Consider the following 23529-nt stretch of genomic DNA (forward strand, 5'->3'; position numbering starts at 1 on the left):
TCTGCCTTAATAGCCAGTGAATCATTTTCAAAAAGAACCATGAATGAGGCTAGTGAGCCACTTACGGACTCAGAGAACCAGATGGGCACTAAGGACTGCATTTCTATATGGAAACGCCCATTATAAAGCTAAAGGAAGAAGTACACAGACTACGACATCCACCAAGAAGACAAAAAACAAAAAAACCAAAAAACCCTAAAGCCTTATTTATAAGGAAAAAAATGTATTTGAACAACCCTTGAAATATTAATCAGGATTGTGTTTGGTAGTAGAAGTATTTTATTTTTGGCTCTTTGTTCTTTTTTTTCTCCTACAATTTTCAATTTTCTACCATGGACATGTATCCCTTTTAGAGTAAAAACAAATAAATTAAGGTTTTTATTAAGTGGATTTCCGTTCTCCTATCTGGAGTCCTACCACCATCTGAAGGTCTGGGATGGGCGCCACTCACACTGTTCCCCGCATCTCCCAAAATTCTGACAAAAGGAGAAGCCACCAAAAGCCAGCAGCAATCCTAAAACCCCACTGAGGACACGATCACCACCAGAAGCCTTACTCTCTTTTGCTCTTTCAGGGAATGCCTAGTTTCGTCCATTGAGACAGTTGGAAACCACCTACAAAGAGCAATTTACAAAACTTAAAATGTCTCATGGCGTTCTTACATGGAAAAAAAAAAAAGGTAACGTATTTACTTCGCTAAGAGAAACATAGCAAAGGCAGCACAATTTTCTGCCCGGCAACCTGCTCATCCAAGATGCGTGCCCGAACCTCTGCTTTAAGGTCACCAAGTCACAAGGAAGGCTAAAAGCACATTATCTACTGCTAACCAAAGCTTTACCTTTTTTAAGTCTATTTCTTTCAATGCTTATTTTTGAGAGAGAGAGAGAGAACTACGAATGGAAGAGGGGCAGAGAGAGAGGGAGACAGAGGATCCGAAGCAGGCTCTGCACTGACTGCAAAGAGCCCGATGTGGGGCTCGAACTCACCAACTGTGAGATCATGACCTGAGTGAAGACGCTCAACCAACTGAGCCACCCAGACGCCCCTTTACAAAAGCTTTCACCCCATTTAACGGTGAGGGGTAAACACACAGGAAACATGAAGAGGCAGGTCGCAGGTCCCCACGAACAGCCCATGCTATCCTATTTGCTAGGGACCCTCAAATCAAAGCAGGGAGACAGTAAGCGATCTGACCTGCTCACGTGGAGACACAGAGTCAGATTTTTGCGACACATGTCTCTGGCAGAACTCGTTCCAGGGAGGCTCTCTTACCTACTCTGTCACTGCAGCAAAAAGTCAGCACTTCACTGATACGTGACGAATAGGACCCAGTAATTCTAGAAGACAGAAACTCCTTTTTGAATAATGCGGCACTTGGTAACTTGATTTACAGCTTTAACTACAGATTGCTTATTAGGAACACACAGATCTTTCCTGATACTAATCAAATAGCATAGTAAGGGGTCCTTTGCGTCTGAGGAACCCATGGGGAGAGCCGGGGTATAAAGGATGACAGGAACAGGGCTTGTGTTACTTTATGCCTTGAAGTAGACACAGTTTTCTACTGGGAAGCCATACAAAATATGTAATAATATTCATGTGCTCCAGGAAAAGAAATAGAATACCATTTTTGGAAATTCATATAATTTTGCAAAAAAAAAAAAAGGTCAAATTTTTAAACAAAAAGATAAAATAAATACTTTGTACCACTGGAGACAAGCTCTGAAAGATAAATAAACCCTTGGTATTTCTCAGGGAAAAAAGAAAAAAAAGAGATTCTATTCATTTGAAGCAATTTCTCCTTATATAAGCCAGGGATTGCCAAAAGCCAACTAATTATGGAATGCTGTTATTTGAACAGAAGACGCTTAAATTCTACCCTTGACAAATCAGGCTCTGAAAAAAAAGGAACATCAGAACTCGGAGAAAACCCTGCTGATTCACAGACTTCTTTGTTAGAGTGATACAATTCTTTTGTTTTTCCATTGGAATCACGTCTTCAAGTTAATTCCAGCCTCGGATGCAAACTGGATTATGAACCCATGCATTTCATTCTGTTTCTCTAAATGCCAAGGCGGGTGACACAGCATGTTGAGCCCACGGCTCCTCGCTTTCTCCTGCGGCGCGGCAAACAAGAATTAACGTGACTTACTCGTTTCTTTCCAGGTTTACGATCAGCTCTTTGCTTTCCAGTTGTATTCGAATATTCAACACGTCCGGATGATTCTGAAAGATAAATAAGAGAAGTCAGCCGAGACACGTTTCACATTCACTTGTCAACGTTTGACTCTGCTCTGAGGGCATATGCCACGGAGGCAGAGAAAAAATACATTTTCTTCTTGGGACCGGTCTGAGACCCCCCAGTGGAGGAGACCAGGTCAACCAGGACCAGAGTCTGGAGGACGCAGCGCCTTCCGGGACAGCGTGAACATGGCCCGGACCCCTTTCCTTTGGCCACATACCCTTGAGACCCTTCTTCACTCTCCCCACTTCCCACGATTAAACTCCTTCCTCAGTTTCCCTGTCTCCATAAAGGGCATCTTCATTTCCCCAACTGCTCGTGTCAGAAAGGTGAAGACCCGTCTGAAACCTTCTTCCCTCTCTCTAGTTCCTCCTACTCCATGAAGATCTCCTTCGGGGCTGCCCTCCAAACTGCAACTCCTGTAACACCTTATACACCTCTCCACCCCTCTCCAGGTCAATGTGCAGTCACTCTCACCGGGATTCCTGCAAAGCCGTCCTAACCTGGGTCCGGCCACCTCTGCTTTCTTCCCATTCATTCTCCAATGGCAACACGAGCGTGTTTTGAAAAACACCTCCTCATCAACCCACCCCCTTTTGCAACGAGCCCGCACTGGCGCTGGGACTTTAGGGTCTGTATGGCTCTCCTTGACCACCTGGCTGTCACCACACTGGCCTTGCCAGCCCCTCAGACACACCGAGCTCCTCTGCAGGGCTCATCTTCGTGCATGCTGTTCCCGCCGCTTGGAACGCTTCCCCTCAGCTATTCTACTCAGTTCCGGCTTAAACGTCGGCAAGTGGAGGAAATCCTACCTCACTCCTCAATCTCATTGCAAGCCCATCTTCCCCGGTAGGCTTTCTTCTAGCCTCCTGCCCTTTCCCTCCCCGTAAGGAAGAACTTCCTTCCTCCTTGCGATAACTCAGTATGTTGACTCCCTCTTACTTATTATGTCCACAAAAGCACCAGAGAAATAAAAGAAGCCCAGTTAATAGTTGGTGAAGGAAGGAATCAATGAATAGGGCACACATCTGTGCCAACCTCTTCTTCTTCGAGGCAGACACTCTCCTCCTCTGGGCTCCAGGAAACCCAGCTCACGTGTGCCCATCTATCAGTGGGGGGCAGGCACCTATGTTCTCTGTTGTGTCCCAGAAATCCCAATGAGTTTCTTGCCCTGCCCTGAGAACGCACCTGTATGACAGTGTCCCTTAACCCATGCCCTGCCAACCCAGGGCGGTCACGTGTGCCACAGTCTTACTTTTGAGCCCAACCATTCAAAGTCCTTGCCCAAATCAAAATTTATTTGCTAACTCAAAGGTATTCTATGAAGCCCCTCTGTGCTCCTTTCCTGCTGTGCACCCTTAGAGATTCTGGTACAGTCACTTCCAACTCCCCTTTACCTAGGCCAGCATGTCTCAAATGGGGGGTGTACATAGCCATGGGGCATTTCTCACTGGGAGAATTTAAAATTCTTTAATTTAATTTTATAGAGACAGAGGGAATGGGGAGAGGGGCTGGGAGAGTGAGGGAGAGGGAGAGGGAGAGGGAGAGGGAGAGGGAGAGGGAGAATGAATCTTAAGCAGGTTCCATGTTCAGCATGGAGCCCTATATAGGTCCCAATCCCACGGCCCTGAGATCATGACTTGAGCCGAAATCAAGAGTCAGACACCCAACCAACTGAGCCAACCAGGCGCGCCATCTATGTTGATTTAAAAAAAAATTTAACATTTATTTATTTTTGAAAGACAGAGAGAGACCGAGCTCACATGGGGGAGGGGCAGAGAGAGAAGGAGACACAGAATCCGAAGCAGGCTCCGGGCTCTGAGCTGTCAGCACAGAGCCCGACGCGGGGCTCGAACCCACAAACCGTGAGACCTGAGCATGAGTTGGACGCTTAACCGACTGAGCCACCCAGGCGCCCTGTCTAATATTCCAGTTTTAAAAGGCCCTATCATAACTCCAGATTTCAAAAGGCTGTTCTTACAACACAGCATTTCAGCTACACTGTGGATTAACTAACCACATGTTACTATGTTACAGGAGAAAATGGATTCTAAGTTCCAACATCCAACATTAGTCAAAATGAAACAAAACACTTGAGTTTTGGGAAAAGGTTAAAACATGCATTCACTAGTGCCATGTGACTGGGATAGCATCATAAAGGGTGAAACAATATGTAACTTTATTTTCAGGGCTGCCCTTGGCACATGTGGGTAGTTTCCTACTTCGAATATGGTCGCCATTAGCCACATATGTATTTAAATGTAAATTAATTGAAATAAAATTTAAAAATCAGTTTATCAGTCTCACTGGACTCATTTACATTTTAAAAAAATTTTTAATGTTTATTTTTGAGTGAGTGAGTGAGTGAGAGAGAGAGAGAGAGAGAGAGAGAGAGAGAACGTGAGCAGGGGAGGGGCGCAGAGAGAGAGGGAGACACAGAATCCGAAGCAGGCTCCGGGCTCTGAGCTGTCAGCGCAGAGCCCGACGCGGGACTCGAACTCGTGAACCACAAGATCATGACCTGAGCCGAAGCCGGACGCTTGAGGGACTGAACCACCCAGGCGCCCCTTCACTGGACACGTTTTAGACTTAACAGCAAGATGTGGCTAGTCACTGCCACCACTGGACAGCAGAGCAAGAGAACGTTCCTACCTTGACAAAAAGCCCACGGACATTTCCGTCTTCATTGAGCATCTCTGAGTCAGTAATAAAGACCTAAAATTTGCATCATTCAATTGCTGCCCAAGCAATAGACGATTGTAAATATTGGTGCCTCAGGGGATATAATTAGGTGCAACCCCAAGTGTTTTTGTTTGTTTAAGTGCACATTAAGAAAGCTCTTCTCGATTTTAATTGATGAGTGATACCATTTTTGAAGAAGTTACTTAAGCTTGAGAGTTAAAGTGGTATATTTCCATGTAAATGAAATGCTTATATATATTTTCTGGGTTCAAACAGACCTTGTTTTGTACAGATTCATTCCAGCTAATGATGAAATAAACATCTAGCAATGTTGTAAAAATTACACGTCTTAACTGATGTGTTTTGACACTATCTGGTGTTCATAAGAATTGTATGGATTTCTGAGTGTTTGCTGGGCTTTTAATTTTTTTTTTTTTAATTTATTTTTGAGAGAGAGCGCACGAGACCAGGGGAGGGGCAGAGAGAGAGGGAGACACAGACTCGGAAGCAGGCTCCAGGCTCCGAGCTGTCGAGCCTGATGCGGAGCTTGAACCTACAAACCTGTGAGGTCAGACCTGAACCAAAGTCAGATGCTTAACTGACTGAGCCATCCAGGTGCCCCTGTTTGCTGGACTTTTAAAATTAGTATTCCTATTCCAATCTTATGCAACATTAAACACACATCACTTCTTTAGATTTTAATACAGTGTGCAAAAGTGCTTGTAAGTCCTGGATTTGCTTTTGAGTCTGTCACGGGGATTTTTGCCTAAATGTTCCTATATTTTCTGACACTGAGATTTAATTACAAATATGCATAGAATGTGCTTTCCAGGGCTTGCAATTTGTACTTCTCTCAGAAAATGGAATTATTAGTTATGTTTACAATAAAATATTAGAACAAAAATGCGTCTCAATATTTTGTCAACATGTCCCCAGCGTATGTATGTATGTCTATTGGCATGTATTTGATATATGTGTATGTGTAAATAACTTAGTTACTTTAATTATAAATTGTCTTTGCCTAAGACATTGACACATGCATCATATTTTAAAGGTCAATTCTGACAATTATATTTGTGAATAAAAATAATATGTTCGCAGTCCCACTTTTTTCCTTCCCCCAAATTTAACTAGCCTCAACATTAACATTTATACTAATTCCACATGAAGGCTCTACAGGAGCTGTTATAACATTCCTATGTCAACATCTTTCAGATGAATACATTTTTCCCTAGGGAGGCAAAAAAAAAAAGATCTTTATGTGTACATTTTAGTTGAGATTTGATGATACAGGAGAAATCAATGGGGAAAAAGAACAGAGAGCTATTTTCAGGCAAAACCACTAAATGCATTAGATTGCTTAGCTTAAAAGCATGTATTCATTCCATTTTCTTTTGATTTTTATGCACTGGAGATAATGAACTTAGTGCTGGTTAAATACAGCATCCCTTTTCTGAAAAATGATTTATTGATTACCCTAATGGAACTGTGTCTTTTATTGAATGCTTCGAGAACTACATTTGCTGAATAAATCAGTTCGATGCTAATTAGTAGGGGCCAGAAATGTTTTGACCGTCCCCGTAATTCTACTTTTCTAATTGGGAAGAGCATATCCAAATGGGTATATAAAATGTACCACTACAATGTTAAAAAGAATAAAATAGTTATTCGGGTGCCTACCCCTCAGCTGCAAAGTCAAAATACTGCCAGTATCTTAGAAGCCCCCTGTATTAGTTTGTGAAGGTGGCCGTAACAAAGTACCACAGACTGTGTGGCTTAACCGACAGAAATTTATTTTCGCACAGTCCTAGAAGCTTGAAGTCCAAGGTCAAGGTCAAGGTGTCTGCGGGTTTGGTTTCTTCTGAGGCCCTTCTTCTTGTAAATTCCTCGCGGAAATTGGGCGGCTCCCCCACATGCTGTGCTCGGGTAGTTCTGCAAAGTAAGGCGCCAGCCAGAACAACACCGCCCTGGTTTTACGTATCCACGGGTATTTCTCACCAGGAGAATTTAAAATGTTCTCGCGGTCGGTGAGTTCGAGCCCCGCGTCGGGCTCTGTGCTGACAGTTCGGAGCCTGGAGCCTGTTTCAGATTCTGTGTCTCCCTCTCTCTGACCCTCCCCCCTTCACGCTCTGTCTCTCTCTGTCTCAAAAATAAATAAACGTTAAAAAAAATTTTTTTAAATAAATAAAATGTTTTTATTTTATTTTATTTTTTATTTTATAGAGAGGGGGTGGGGGAGGGTTGGGGAGAGGCAGAGGGAGAGAGGGGGAGAGAGAGAGAGAAAGAGAGAGAGAGAGAGAGAGAGAGAGAGAGAGAGAGAGAAAGAGAAGTCATCTCTTGAACCCTCACTGTTGCCCTATTCTCTCTCTGAGGTCACCCACAGTGCACCTGCCCAGCACACTGTACTTAACTGTTAAAATGAACAGATGTCTAAAAGTGACTTGCTGATTAGCTACGGTTTCTTCCTCGTTGGCATTATCCACGCTGTGTTGCCTTTCTTTTAGCTGCGTGATTGGGAGCTCACCCAAACTTGAATTTGGTGGATACAAAATATCTCATCAATAAATGTAGCTTTCCATGGATGCAGGGATGCCACCGATTGCTTTTTCTCTGATGGACGGGGTGATACACAGCATCATCTCCTTAGTGTGTCTATGTCCTTAAAAAATAGCCAATTTTTAGGGATTAAAAAAAAAATAAGATGCCAGGGAGACACCGGAAGGAAGAGAATCACATGAAAGAAAGTATCCAATGTAGGGTCAACAGCCAAGTCCTCTCCCATCCTGGCTTCTAGGTTACCCTTTCAAAGAGGATGGTCAGTTCTTTTTTGTTTTTTTAATTGTTTTTTTTTTTTTTTTTTTTACATTTATTCATTTTTGAGAGACAGAGCACGAGCGGGGAAGGGGCAGAGACAGATTGGGAGACACGGAATCCGAAGCAGGCTCCAGGCTCTGAGCTGTCAGCACAGAGCCCAACGCGGGGCTCAAGTCCACACACCGTGAGATCATGACCCGAGCCGAAGTCGGACGCCTCACCGACTGAGCCGCCCAGGTGCCCCGAGGATGGTCGGTTCTGACCCAAACTCACTTATCTCAACCGTTGTTACTGGAGGCACAGAGGGATCTAATTTTTCAAGCAGGATGACAGTATTAAAATACTGCATTTGAGGGACTGTGAAATAACTCGATCCCTCTCCAGCACTAAACAAATGCTTCAGACGACAGCCCTGGCATTCATGGGGCATGAGGGAGTCATTTATTGCTACGAATATTTAGAGGCAATCTTGATTACCACTTTAATATCAGTGGGCTGGTTCCACAGCTGGGAAGATACGCACACCGTGGCCTGCGAGAGGACGAAATCGAATTAACCGCAGAATCGCAGAGGAAGGAGTGAAGGCATTACAGTGCCATAATGGGGCGGGGCGGGGGGGGGGGTGCGTGGCTTGGGTCCTTTTACTTATTACATAAATGATGATAATGTTTACTCATGAGTCATTGATCTTTTTTTTTTTTTCCCCCTGATGGAAACTGACCTTAGCAAACACCTTGTTAAAATGTGCTGAATGGCACATATTAATCTCAGGTAAAATCCGCTTTGGAAATACATGTAATGTCATTTTTAAGGTTTTCGTGGGTTAAAATGTCGGATTATATTTAGCACAGATTCTTCTTAATGTGTGTCTGTGACGTGACGGGGTTTGCGGATTTGCAGCCTCCTCCTCCCTTCCCGCCACAAAAAGTCACAACCTCGCGCGCCTCTGGCGTGGGTGATGCTCAGAGTTCAAGCTCTTTATCCTGTTGCTGCTGGACTGATCACTAATGCTTAAGTTTGCAGCAAACGGTTTCGATTTTCATTTTAGATGACGTCAGCGATACAGCCAAACCATCTTACGAGCCTTATTGATCCACTGAAATGATGCCGGTCCCCACTCCGGGCATCCGTACGCAAGGGGTCCGTAGTCCCCTGTGCCCAGTGTCTGGCTGGGGACAAGGGCCGATTCCGAAGCAGACACAATCATCTGCCCCCTCCTGGAGCTCACCGTTGGGTTGTAAGAGGACAGTGACAACATGACTTGACAGAAAGCAATCTGGAAAACGCCACGATGCAGGTTTCTCGAACTTACCGCATCTCAAATCCAACTTTTATTTTACGGCGCCTCCTTCCATTCCAAAGAGGAAGGTGGGAAAGATCAACGCTCCCTCTCCAGCAGGACCAGCCCAGTGACCACACTCTCTCTTAAAACCCTTCAACGGTGGCCCATCGTACCCAGAATAAAACCATGGCCTTTACACCATGCGGGGTCTGGACTCCGCTCACCACCATTGAGCTGGCCAGGCTCCAGCCAGCTTCCAGGCCTCTCCACCTGCTGACCCTCTTCCTAGAGGGTCCTCCCTGGGCTCTGCTTCCAGGTCTCAGCCCGGACGTCACTGCCTCAGAGAAGCCCCCCGCCCCCCATGTCCCTGGGGCTCTGAACTCACAATCCCAGGTCCTGGCCTGCCTCGTGGACTTCCTGTGTTGTGATCGCTTATGGGTGTGTTTATTTCACTTGTTGACTGTCTATCATCTCCTAGTAAAACAGAAACTCGGCGGGGCGGGTGGGGAATTTTTCTGCCTCGTTCCCCACTCTATTCCCAGCACCAGAACAGGAGCACCTAGAAACATCTGTGGGATGATGGAATCAGGTACAAAGCCTGTCAGAGATGGCAGAAGGAAGGCTGTCTGAGGGGGCAGTGAAGGAACCCCGAAGCCATAAGTGTCAACTCAGGGGGCACGAAAGGGACATCGGGACTCTCCTCCCCAGTTGGATCTGTCCCCGGGCAGAAGGCGACAGTCTGTCCCTCTGCCCTCGACGGGCTGCCTGCCTCAACCCTGGAAGCCGATGTCCACCGTGGACACAAGTGACCACACAGAGGACCCCCTTGACACCGAATTAGGATAATAACTTGTGTTCTGTTCCTTTAAAGAGGGTGGGAAGGGCTTGCCGGAAGCTGAATTCTTCACATCTGTTCTTGGGACTGATAAAAATTTCCAGGGACTCCCCGCTCCCAGCCTGGCTCCCAGCACCCCCTGTCCCTCCTGCTCAGTTTCTTCGGACCTCAGTGATAAAGAATCTAAAACAGGGCAGAGAGGTGCAGAGCGGGCGGCAGGAGGAGGAGGGCACGTGGGGGAGTGTAAATCAATGTGAAACACAGGGCAGACCGGCAGGGTGGGGGGTGGTAGGGAGGACCAGAAATCAGAGCCACGTCCGGATGCGGAAGGTCAGGGTAGGAGAAAATTGAGGAAGGCCCATTTTACCACTTACTGGTTATTAACTGCCCCTGGCTTGGGGAACCGTACCCTGGACACGTGGTGACACGGTGGCCTGGGGACAGGACTGTATGTTGACACGGTGGCCTGGGGACAAGACGGTGTGGTGGCATGGAGGCCTGGGAGCAGGTACCATGCTGGTGAGATCACGTTGCTGCAACTGGCCTGTGACCAGGGCCCAGGGGACACCAGGCCCCACGTGGGTGTGGCGCCGCGTCCTCAGGTCTCCGCTGTCTCCCAGCCTCTCTGCCTTCAGACATCGTTATTGGAAGGAAGGAGAGAGAACCTTAGCTTTGCGCCTGGGTGCCTGCCGGGGGCTCAGGAACATCAGGGCGCGGAAGGCAGGAAGCCAATGGCTACGATGGGACTCTGCCATCAGCCATGTACCCGAACGACTCGCACGACTGTCCCCCACCCTGCGCGCAAGGAAATGGCTTCCGGTGAATGTTCAGCATCAGTGCGGGCTGCACCTCCATAAAACAGGTCTTGGGATGAGGGATGCTGTCGTGTGGACAAGGCCTTGGCTGGGTACCAGGGCCCAGATTCACGTTAGCATTGTCACACCAGCTCCGGCACCCTGGAAGGACGTCATAGAGCCTTTCTCTGAAGGGCATCCTAAATTGGAAGTTTGTGCACCCGCAACAGTTTCTCCTCTTCTGATTGCAAAGGAATCATAATTTTAAAGAAAAAAATGAACTACTTAATTTCATCTTGGAAATAAGTGTTTTTCCATTGAGGAGGCTGTGCCCTGGAAGGGGTGTGGGGAACTCAGGCTGGGCACCTGTCTACAGACTGGCTGGATGCTGCCACTCAGATCGCAAAACTGTGGGCCGGAGGCCACGTAACTCTGCTGGGCCTCAGTTTCCTCACCGGGAAAACAGGGCTAACTGCGCTTTTCCTGTCTCTCAGTGTGGTCAGCAGAATAATGTAATGGGTCCTCAAAGATGTCCTTGTACTGATGTCTGGAATCAGTGAACACGCGGCCTTAGTTGGAAGAGGGGACTTTACACGTGTGATTAAAGGCAGGGCTTTGAAACAGGAAGATGATCTTGGATTCTTCAAATGGACTCAATGTAATGATGAGGGTCCTTAAAGCAGAAAATACTTCATCGCTGGGGTCAGAGAGATGTGACACGCAGCGGCCTCTAGAAGCTGGGAATGGCCATCAACTCACAGCCAGAAAGAACACTGCTACCTGGCCCTCCGACCTCCAAGAATTCCGTCAACATCTCAAACGAAATAGAAACAGATCCCCCCAAAAAGGCAGCCCTGTGAACAGCTTGATTTTACCCTGGTGAGGTCTGGAGCACAGGACACAACCAGAGGCTGTTGGTCACGGCAGCAACACAACACTGATATAATCAGGAGCGATTGCCAGGAGGTTCAAATGGGATAATGTCTGTTTGGAAACCATCATGCGTGATGAAACGAACACGCATTTCAGTGCTAGAAATCCAATCACAGGTGAAGCCGCCACTTTGCAGCATGACATTGACAAAATACCAGTCGCTTATTATTTATTGCCACGTACCCAAACAGCTATTCTTTGAGGTTTTCTGTATTTAGATCGAAATAAGCATAATAATTTTATTTTTTATTATTATTATTTAAAAAAAATTTTTTTTAACGTTTATTTATTTTTGGGACAGAGAGAGACAGAGCATGAACAGGGGAGGGGCAGAGAGAGAGGGAGACACAGAATCGGAAGCAGGCTCCAGGCTCTGAGCCATCAGCCCAGAGCCCGACGTGGGGCTCGAACTCACGAACCGTGAGATCGTGACCTGAGCTGAAGCTGGACGCTTAACCAACTGAGCCACCCAGGCGCCCCAAGCATAATAATTTTCAAGTTAACAAGTTTTAAAAAAGAAACATTATACATTCATCAATTGGAGGCCTATCTTGGGGAGATGCCTGAAGGCGCCTAGCTCTTCCCTTCCATACGGAAGAAGATCTTACACCTGTCTGATCAGTACCGTAGAAGGAAGGGAAGAGTCTGTGAGACCCACGTGGCTACCGTACAAGATGGTGAATGCGCTTCATTGTGACGTGACATACACTGAAGGAAATACTTCCTGAGGTTTGCTTACTGCTATAATCAGCGGCCAGATATTAGAAAACAGCACAGAGCATTGCTTTTTGGGGAATGACTCGCCTCGTCTTAAAAGACACAGCCGTAAAAAAACACGCACTGTGTTTATTAACTGGAAAGCTTGGCTTTTCAATTCAAAGTTCATTTGTCTAACTAATTTGATGTCTGGAAACATTCGTGTACCATATTTGCCTACAACACCATTTCAGAACCGTCAGTCGGAAGAAGCTAATGACGTGAGTTGCTAGTTTGTTTGCATCCAAGCTGTCTTCCAGAGAGAATATCCCGCTCATATGTTCACGAAGGGCCATTTATAAAGCATCATTGTAATCTCTTTGAAATAAACATTAACAGGATATAATAAGCCCTTTAAAAAGTGATCCTGCTATCGATCGGAGCCACTAAGTCACTGTGTATTAACTGAAGCCCAGCGCAAACACGTTTTCCTAATACAAACAGAATTACAGCTAATTACTAACTTTTTATGAAACACGCTCTAAATCCTCCATGAAAACTCACGCTAGAAGCTTCACAGAGACGTCAGAGAATTCGTGTTTCGAGCGTGACTGTCATCAGCGCTCCCCGTCGTTTGGCCTCTCGTGTGGTTCCTTGGGGTGTCTGAGCCTCAGAATCGGGAGGAAAGGGGAGCACCGGAAGGAGCACGGCTGGAGCAGGAGCTCCTCCCAGTCAGGAGAAGGAAGGCGGGGACAGGCTAGGGGCCCGGATGGTGCAGCCCAGTGACCGAGGACTCAAGGAGAGCGAACCAGGGACTCAGGTGGCCTCCCAGGGCCACCACACAGACCCTCACTTCCCGAGGCAGGCAGGACCTGACACGCCTCGAGGATATCGTTTTCTATCTTCAGCCTGGCTCCGTCTGGGACAAAGAGGGCCTCGACTCGTACCCTTTGCTGAAGGAAAGTTCGAGTCCAACTCTCTTCCTGTTAAAATATTAGGGAAACCAACCAGTCATACATCTAGTGACACGGCAGACTTTGTCCTCTGCACTGAAGATTCCCGATTACAAATCCCTAACTCCGCTCCTTCTCTTGAGCCTCACATGGGTTGCAAATGCCCCCCAGGTCACGTCCGACGAATATCTTATCGGCAACCCTAACGTGCAGGTTAAAACTCAACTTACGCCTCGCATCTCCCCTGCCGAGAACACTCCCTCAAGTGACCCCCCCACCCCCTGCTTCATATCTCTAGTGTCATCGTCAGCCTCAAAAGTCACACCGTCATCTGCCTCCTTCCTTCCTCTCGGCCCCATGTTGAGTTAGTGGTCCAGCTCTGGATTCTTCCCCTAGAGCAGCTCTGTGGCTCTGCCTGTGTCTGCTGCGTGGTCCCCACCTGCTCTGCAGGCTCTCACGACAGCCCGCCCCCCTCACTGCTCCCTGGCTGCGGGGCTCAATTATACTTCTCTCCTCCGGCCTGGGCATGACACGGAGGTTCCCCGGCATCCCCAACTCCCGAGTCTGCCCAGTCCCCCTTCACCCCCCACTCACAGTGTCAGAGCAGGCTGACATTTTCTGCAAAGGGCCAGATGATAAACAATATATATTTTAGAGAATAAATAGTGTCAGCTATGGCCCCTGTCCTGACGCTCCCACTTTGCCCGTGCAATGCAAGGACAGCCAGAAACAAAAGGTAAATGAACAAGCACGGCTATGGCCAGGAAAACCTTATTTATGGAAACTGAAACGCGAATTTCATATCATTTTACGTATCATCAGATATCATTCTTCTCTTTTTTTTCCCCAGCCAATAAAAAATGTAAACAAAACAACATGCTCGAACCTGACTGAGCCCCAAAACCACCTGGAAGGCTTGCTGAAACACGGACTGTAGGGCCCATCACAGAGTTTCTTACTCAGCAGACCCGGGATGAAGCCCAGGCATCTGTGATTCTAGCAAGTTCCCGGGTGGTGACGATGCAGCTGGTGCAGGGACCACGTTTTCAGCACCGCTGTGCCAGGACGCAGTGTGGTTTCCCAGGGTGGCAATTCGTGAGGCCCCCTCGGCCTGCAACCATCGACGGTTTGGCCCCAAGTGCATGCACCTAGCGCCGTCAGGCTGATTTAGTTGCTAACATGAAGAGTCAGGAGAATCCTCAGACAAATCTGGACGCGGAGTTCTCAGCGGGGAAAAACAGGAGGAAACCGGCAACCCTGGGCTTGCCCATCAGGTGGTAACGATCGGCCAAGATGGAACAGAAGCTGCCAGCTCTCCCGGCCCCCACCTAGTGGGTCTGCCCATAGCGGCTGCAGGGCAGAGGTAACGTACCATCTCACGCCCGGCCAGCCTCACTCGTTCGTAACACCAGCCTGGCTCCTAGTGGCATTCAAGTTCACCAGAATCTCTTGTCTAAAGTTAAAAAGGATGAGGACAGAAATAGGACGACTGTAAACATACACAGAAGGATGGATGAGCACACCTTTCCTTCTCTCACCTTCCCTGCTACTTTGTGAGCTGCGCCCCATCCCTTAGGGTCCCTGAGACGCTCCCCGCTTGGCGGCTTAGGTAGCACTCTCCTCTCTACACTTGAAGCCACACAACCACATTCTGCCGGGGGTAGAGTTGGTTCTGTCCGCTGGCTTTATGATCACAGAACTATAAGCTCCTTGAAGCCTGAGCCAACTTTGAAACCCCATCAAGATGCCTCGGGCACCGCCTTCTTGTAGGTACGAAGCACAAAACCAACGCTTATTGCTTTGATTGCCTTGATCGCTACATTTAAAAAATATTGCTCACACATTCCTTCACCAATTATTTACATGCCTTAAGTACAGGCCGTCTGTCCTGCTAACCAAATTTGCCCTTGGCTACAAAGCTCAAATTCATCACCGTATCTTGTTTTGCTGAACAAATAAATATATTGGCTATTTTGCCGTTGATGCTGTGTTGACAGAGTTAGGCTTAATCTCATCCTTGATACAGAAAACAGTCTTTGCGGAAGCATCACCAAATCCTTAGCCTGTTTTGGGCCTCCCTGGACTAGCCTGTCTTAAACTAAACCATGGAAGACGGCACTGAAAAGGGCCACTGGGGAAACTGTAGGGTTTCTACAAGGACAATACTGGCTGCCTTCAAGTGGATATGAAAACTGAACTTCACAGTCCGTCCTGTGCCTTCACTTCCACCACTGACACTGGCCATGGCTTTGCCTTTGGGATGACAGCCAAGAGCGCACAAGGGGCTCATTCCCGGTCCTACGGGAAGTGGAAGGAGTGGCTACATTTCTATGAACAACAACTGTGCAAAACTGGACAAAGAGTCAATTTACCTGGACTTTAAAACTAAGTAATGTTGACTTGACAAAAAGTAAAAGAGAAAAAAAGAAGACAACTCAGCTAACAGACCAAGCACATGGAGAGTGAATAATTTATGACTGACCTACAAGATTTTTAACCAAGGAAAGCCAAAATCCCATTATTTTCTAGAGACGGAATGTCATACAGGGATACCTGAAACCCTGCTGAAAAATCTCTTATTGGTACCCCAGAAAATAGTTCAGAAAAGATTTCAGATGAGTTACTGGTTAGAAGAAATTTGGTACAAAATTGTGTGTGTGTGTGTGTGTGTGTGTGTGTGTGTGTGTGTATTTTTCTTAAGTATAAACCAGTGTCTTACCTTAAGGTGCACTGAAATAAGGAAATATATAACTTGCTGCACGGTCATAAGGTTTAAATTAAGGTTTTTCCGGCTAATTCTGATAAATAGAAAATCTACTTAGTGGAAGATAAAGGGGAGTGATCAGTTAAGCCCACCAGCAGCTTCACGCCGAACTAGAACTCACTTTTTCATTACAGCCTCCTCCGCTCCCCCAGTAAGCCAGGCTCACACAGACCTGAGGTCAAACCCAAGCCCCATGACTAACTACCTCTGTGACTTAGTCCTAGTTAGCCTCTCCGAGCTCCAGTTTCCTTGCCTGTAAATCATAGTAATACCAGCCGGGAGGATCAAGTGGCATGGTTTATGTCTGTATCTGGGCAGGGCTAGCACATGGGAGGCACTTAGCGTGACTGACAGTAAGGAGTACACTACACCGACATTCGTACTGAGCCAACCTCCCTCTCTTTGGTCTACAAATATATTTTTGCCCCCCGATCCAGCAAAAAATCCCCATTCTTACAATCCAGTTTCCATCTTGTTAACAAAACAGAACATCAAAATACACGGACACACATATTTACTGTCATTCTTCTGTTGGAACAGTTAGGAAAAAAGAATTATTCACAAGAACCTCATCCAAATGGTCCACCATAGTTTTCCAAGAAGAGAAGGGCCAATAAATCCCTTTGCAAGAATTCTAAAGGAGTCTCTCCCTCCTCACAAAAGCATACACATACCCCTGCCCTCATTCCACGTGTACTTTTTTTTTGTTGCCTATCCAAGAAGGGTGCTGCTTGTAAAGAAAAAATGGGGGCATCTGGATGGCTCAGTCAGTTGAGCATCCTACCCTCAATTTCAGCTCAGGTCATGATCCCAGGGTCGTGGGATCAAGCTCATGCTGAGCATGGAGACTGATTACAATTCTCTCTCTCTGCCCCTCTCCCCTGCTCATGCTTTCTCTCTGGAAGGAAGGGAGGGAGGGAGGAAGGGAAGGAAGGACGGAAGGAAGGAAGGAAGGAAGGAAGGAAGGAAGGAAGGAAGGGAGGGAAGGAAAGAAAGAAGGAAAGAAAACACAACCAAAACATGGACTGTGGAGAAGACAGAAGGCAAGCCAATCTCTCTTCGTCTGACAATAAAAGGTAAAAATAAATCACTGTGATGACGCACTGAACAATAGGGACACATGCACATGCTCTGTGGCGAAATCAGGCATCTACACACCGTGTCTGCGAGAAACAATTCAAAGTGCTGGCAGGCGGGTTTCATGAGAGGCAGTAGCTGGAGAGAACAGCAGGCTCATATCCATTCCTGTTGATGGGATCTCTCAGGAAATGTGCACCAGAATGTTTTTTTTAAAATAAAATGCTTGGTCGGTAACCTCTTTTTCCTTGATTTTGAATATGCTGTTGAAAAGAACTACATTTTCAAAGTCATGCAAAGTCATCAGTCCCTCCCCCAAATACATCTTTTGTGGGAACTACACACCCCTGTCCCTTCCACTCCTTTCTACCTGGTACGGTTATAGACCATTCACCATTCTGGGACCCTATTCTGGAACCATGTCAAGAGGATCAGGTTCTTAAAACCCAGCTGTGGTTGCATTATTTCAGATACAAGACACCTAATTTAGAGTTCAGTGAGACTCCTTCTCCTCCTTGATCTGTACCTTCAAGGACTATAAATTTGGCCCAGGATTCCATTGGCTTTTCATCTACCAAGATCCCGCCCCCTTTATCCTATCAATGGCTATTATCCTAGACCTGCTTATTTTTTTTTTTTGAAACACAGGCCTTGTTATTTTACTTACCGATTTATTTTTATGACTTTTGACCCATTGTTTCAAATTACTGAGAACTTTAAGAGCCATAACTCTTTGCCTAACCTGGTAGCTATTTGGGGCTGTGCCAGGCTTATTAAAGTAGGGTATTCCAGTGTTGGTGAAGTGCCAAGAAATGGGCACTTTCATGCACAGCTGGTACAAGTGTAAATTGGTACAGCCTTCCCTGGAGCAATCTGGAAATAGTTATAATACTTCTCTAAATTATACATATATTTGATTCAATAATTCCTCTCCTAAGAATTAATCTAAATGAAATAACCAGCAAAGTAGGCACAAATAGAAACTGAAAGACACTTCGCATAGTTCATGTCGAAAAGTCGGAAAACACCTACATGTTTACCCCAGGGGAATAGCTACAAAAATGACACCGGAACCACAGGAAACGATATTACAAAGTTACTAAGTTGCTAGAATGAGAATAGGGAGGTTCTGATTCTGATGACGATGCTCTGAATAATTTGGACTCATCCCCCCACTGAAAACAACTAGAAAAGGTGGGCAAAATATATATAAATTCTATTTAAAGACAACATAGAGTTTTCAGAGTAATGAAGAATTATGGGACCATTACCCAGGTAGAAAAAGGAAACCCATGGTGTGATACCAGAATTGGAGGTTGACTTTTCCACCTTGGGCATCTGAAGAAGCAGTTGAGAGGTTGAAACCTGAGCAGAATTTCCACCAGATTCACCAGGGTGAAGGGGACAAAGGAAGGATATCAGAGTCTGCTACAAGGTGGTACTGATAAACCCCTTGACTGTGGACTTTGGGTTGGGATTTTGAAATGCTACACTCTAGGAGAAAGGGTGAGTCAGAAGTAGACTAATCCTCACAGAGATTGAAACCAGCTCAGTTCCTGATCACGAGTGCCCCAGCTTAGACATAAGTCATATCCAGTGTCTCAAACTATTTCACACATTCACACACAATGTCTGACACATAAAATAACCAGGCCTAAGTGGACACCAAGAAGAAGACAGCAAAAAGCAGAAGAAACAACAGGAAAGAGAAACTGATGTATAGGAGATTCAGCTAATGGAACCAACAGAAACAGACATTAAAGCTATGTTGCTTAATAGGTTCAGAGAATTAAAAAACAAGCCTTTCAGGAAAGAACTAGAGCCCCCTGGATATTCTACAGTTGGAAAGTATAACTCAATGAAAATGTTCCACAGCAGTTTCAACACAGCTGTAGAGAGAAATGGTAGAGTGGAAAACAGGTCAGAAGAAAATATGTAGGACTAACGTATAAAGGGACAAAGGATGAAGCTCTTGAGAAAGGAGCTAAGGAGACACACAAGATCTGGTGAAAGGTCTGTGTGTGTGCAATCAGAGACACAGAAAATGAGACAGGAGGAAACACAGCGGAAGCAATATTTGAATAACACATAATGAGGAATTTCCCAAAATTGGCAAAAGACATCAAGACCCACATTTTAAAAAACACCATGCATCCAAAGCACTACAAATAAAAAGAAACACTGCATCTTAACCTAGTAAAATTTCTGAAAAACTGAGATGAAGAAAAAAAATATAGTATTTTAAAAGGAGCAACAATTGGCAGATGATATCACAGAAAACAATGGAATATATGATAGTGCTTAAAGAAAATAGTTTCCACCCAAAGTTCTATATCTCATGAAATATCCTTCAAAATTGAAAGCCAAATAAAGATATTTTTAGACAGATAAAAATTGAGAAAATTCAAACGCAACAGAGTGCATTAAAGGAATACTCGGGGCTTTTCTTCAGGTGAAAGGAAAATTTACCCTTGACAGTTGCTTGGAGATGCAGGAAGAAATGAAGAGGTAAGAGTTAAATAAGATTTAGATAAGAGTTAAAGCTGGGAACCTTTAAATGAAAATTAAAGGCAGTTTCCAACAATAACAAGAGAGAGAGGAAGTATCTATAACCCGGTCAATGAGCACGTAGGCGTTTACACGTTGCTCACGTCCACTTCCGATCGCTGTCACTTCTAGTGACATATTATTCAAGTGGAAGAAGCCCCATGATCCCAGCCCTGGGTGTTCCTGTTCAGAACTGAATCACTAGAGATAGAGGCCAGACGTCTTTTGGCTGCACCTGTTTCTTTGTTTTCATGTGTTCATTCAACAAATCTACGGAGAGTCTATTGTATGCCACGCACTGTGCAGGCACAAGGACCACAGAGATAAAGACGCCCACTTTATGGATGAAGGAGAAACCCTCCGGGAGATTAGGCAACTTGCTCAAGGTCACCAGGCTCGTTACCGGCGGAGCCGAACTCTGGTTCTATTTCTTTGGCACAAATTTTTTTTTTTTTTTTTTTTTTTTTACAAAACAACCCTGACTCTTAATAAAAAATAGCACATAGATGAATGCTACCTGTGCATGCTCTTCTTTCTAATATTTTATTGCTGTTAACACACGGCTTTTTTCTCTCCTATCCCTCCATCACTGTTACTCTCTTTACCAACTTCAGATTATTCCCTTTAACTCTGTTTCCTATTCTCCAGGCCTTTGTTGTATAAAATATTCTGAATTTATTCATGAAACGTGCAGTCTTCTGTTTCAGATGTCAGCATGCCGCATTCCATGACTGGAGGAATTTTGCTAGGATCTCTAACCACTGAATGCTATGCACCATATACAGCTGCTGTCGCCTCGCTCTGGCCGAGAGCTGAGGTCAGGTCCAAGGTGGCCTAGAGAAGAAAGAAGGAGACTGCTGCTTCCCTCCGCCTGCCTGACCCCATCCCACCCCATTAACCTTGGTACGGTGTTGTGGTGATACAGCCGAGAAGGTCAGTGCTTCTGCTGTCACTGGGGCCCCTTCCCGCTCCCCGTTACCACTTCAGTAGCTCTGAGCTAAGAGTTACCCCCCTTGACCCAGGCAATAACTTCCGCACATATCTGTATCACAACTTGGAGGAGAAGATCATCTTTATAGAGCAATGATCGATCACATGTTTATATATAATATTTGGTCGACACACACGTTTAGAACACTGAAATTCCACTTCCGTGATTCTAATAACGTAGACTCTGACTTTAGTTACTACAGAACGTATTAATAAAGCATCTCACATTTTATTAATAGGAAACACAAAAAACTGACCTGACTGGAGAATCGAACTCTAAACAGACAAATAAAAATAACTTTTGAAAGCCCTGACCTAACAGTCTCTGCAGGTTGCGTGAACAATTCTTCTCATACATCTGCAGAGGAGGTGCTTGCTGGTCACATACAGAGGCTGCTGGCATATTTCATGAGGGTCCACAACCTCAGCGTGACGAAAAGGGCCAACTTCTGAGGGGGCCCAAACGTTTCCTGCCAATAAGTCTTTCCCTCTCCATCTGCTGGATAAAAACCCAGTATTCAAAAACAAGCAACTGCTTCAGCAGGTAGGTTGAAATCAGTGGTTCCAGACCCGGGGTGATTCTGTCCCCAGAGGACATGTGGCAATGTCTCAGGACAATTTTGGTTGTCATGACTAGGTGAGGGGTGGTAGAAACCAGAGATGCTGCTGAACATCCCAGAAAGCACAGGACAGCACGGCCCCTGCCTCCCATCGAAGACTTCCCCTGTCCAAAATGTTAACGGTGCCACAGTTGAGAAGCCCGGGTATTATATTTTTCTTCAGAAATAGCAGTATTTAACCAGACAGTCTATAACTTAGTAAGTACTAACAAACTCCTCGACTACATAGCACTCTTTCTCATTATTTTATTTAAACATGTAGACAGATGTGTTACGTATTTTTAAGACCACCTTTGAATGGGAGAAAGCTGACCAAAATACAGCTACATTCAATCTACATCAGTGTGAATGTAGATTCACACGGCCCTAGAAATGACGGTACATTGGAAAAGAGACTGATATGTATTTAATCCGGGGAGGTTTTCTGTAAGAGACAGTCTTCAGTTCTCATGAGGGCGTGCTGGGGAGAGAGGAAGGAAAACTTTCATGTTTCTGAGTCAAATGTGCAAATCCTTGGAGACAGCCAAAAGGAAGGGGGGGGGGTGAGGAGTCAGGTGGTTGATATGGCTGGAACAGTGGATTTTGGGAGGGGGAGGTGTATTTTTTTCAGATCAAGACTTGTAGGGTGTGATCATTTGGCAGGAAGATTTGAGGGCAATCATCAAAAGTTTGTATTTAATCCTGAGCAACAGAAAGCCGGGGCCGCCATGGGTTCACTGAGAAATCCTCAGAAGAGGAAAACACATTGGTCGAGTCTCTTCTCATCCAAGTAGATGACATCGCCCTTTGTAAACACTCTGGTCTTTCCTAATTTCAAGGAATAGTTAATACTCTGCCTCTTTAATCCTAGTTCATACTCTGTGACCCGGGCCTAATCACTTAATCTATTTCAAATTTAAGGAACATACATGGATACCACGTATCATGACCATGGGACAGCTTGAGCCACTTAAGAAAAATTTCAAGTACAAATCGTGTACAAAAACATCCTGGCCTTATCTAAAATTTCAACATTCTCCGGAGAAGCAACAATCTGTAGTGTGTTCTCCAGAGGGATTCTCAGGGTCATCCAATACTGATGCTTAAATCAAATAATCATTTGGCTTAATTCTTTTATTGTTCTTCAAACCCGACCCCCACATGCTTTCATCTTTCCAAACTCTTCATGCTGCCTCACCAGGTTTGTTTCTGTGCCAAACTCGGCAAGCACAGCCTCCAGCCTACAGACTATCTTTCTATAAGATGGGGGCTCAGATTAAATCCTCACTAACTTCTTATTGTGATCACAGATGTGCTTCTGGACCCGTCTTCCTTTTGCATGCAATCTCATGGACTTTGGGCTGAAGATAGAAAGTCAGCATTTTTTTTAGAAAATAATTGGCCTTTTATGATATTTTGAGGATGACGAATGAGTTTTAGCACAAACAGAAATTATTTTAATGAAAAAGAACGCAGATAGACGGGAAGAATTTACCCCTTGCATGAGGACACTTAGGACAATGAGTAGAGAGGCCTGAGGTACAGGAGGGCAGAAGAGGTCTTAAGAGTTTGAAATGATCTCTACCAGTGTGAGTAAGAGCACAGTTGTCTCCTGTCTAAAGTCAGTTTGTATTCAGTTGTTTTTAAAAAGGAAACCACCAATGAAGAGAATCCTGTTATACTCAATTACAAATCACCAATGAAAAGTGACTTTCAGGGGTGCCTGGGTGGCTCGATCGGTTGAGTGTCCGACTTCCACACAGGTCATGATCTCGCCATCTGGGAGTTTGGGGCCCCGCGTTGGGCTCTGTGCTGACAGCTCGGAGCCTCGAGTCTGCTTTGGATTCTGTGTCTCCCTCTCTTTCTGCCCCTCCCCCCCACTCATGCTCTGTCTCTGAGAAATGAATAAATCTTAAAAAAAAAATTTTTTTAAAAGTGACTTTTAGAAACAAAGAGAAAGGTTTTTAAATAGGCAACACACACCATTACCAAGGAACAATCTTTCCAGAATTGTAAATGTCTGAACTGTATTTTTGAGTCTCAATGCAATGAAATCTTCATAACTTCCTAATTCTACTAGTTGAATGCACTGGCTGTAATGCTAGGAAAAGAGTGATCGATACAAGAGAGGGGGGGGGGGGGGGGGGGACACACCTGTGGAGCAGGCTGGCGCTTAAGGATAAAAGGAGAATATAAGCCAACGACAGAGCAGAGTAGAAAAACTGAGGGCTCGGGAGGGCACTGATGTGTGGCAGACATAGGGGTGTGGGAAGGGGGGCTGATGTGATAATTTCTTATATTTGATGTGCGAAGCACTTTTA

The 23529-nt window shown here is 45.4% G+C and overlaps 1 protein-coding gene across 1 annotated transcript in view; it reads right to left on the minus strand.

Moving 5' to 3' along the window:
* The window catches only part of ADAM12 (ADAM metallopeptidase domain 12), a 348424-nt gene that overhangs the window by 254652 nt on the left and 70243 nt on the right, over nucleotides 1-23529 (minus strand). The window contains 1 exon segment of the mRNA XM_049645890.1: nucleotides 2153-2226. Coding sequence (XP_049501847.1) covers nucleotides 2153-2226 — 74 coding nt within the window.

This window comes from Panthera uncia, chromosome D2 (assembly GCF_023721935.1).
Source record: "Panthera uncia isolate 11264 chromosome D2, Puncia_PCG_1.0, whole genome shotgun sequence".
Classification (NCBI taxonomy): Eukaryota; Metazoa; Chordata; class Mammalia; order Carnivora; family Felidae; genus Panthera; species Panthera uncia.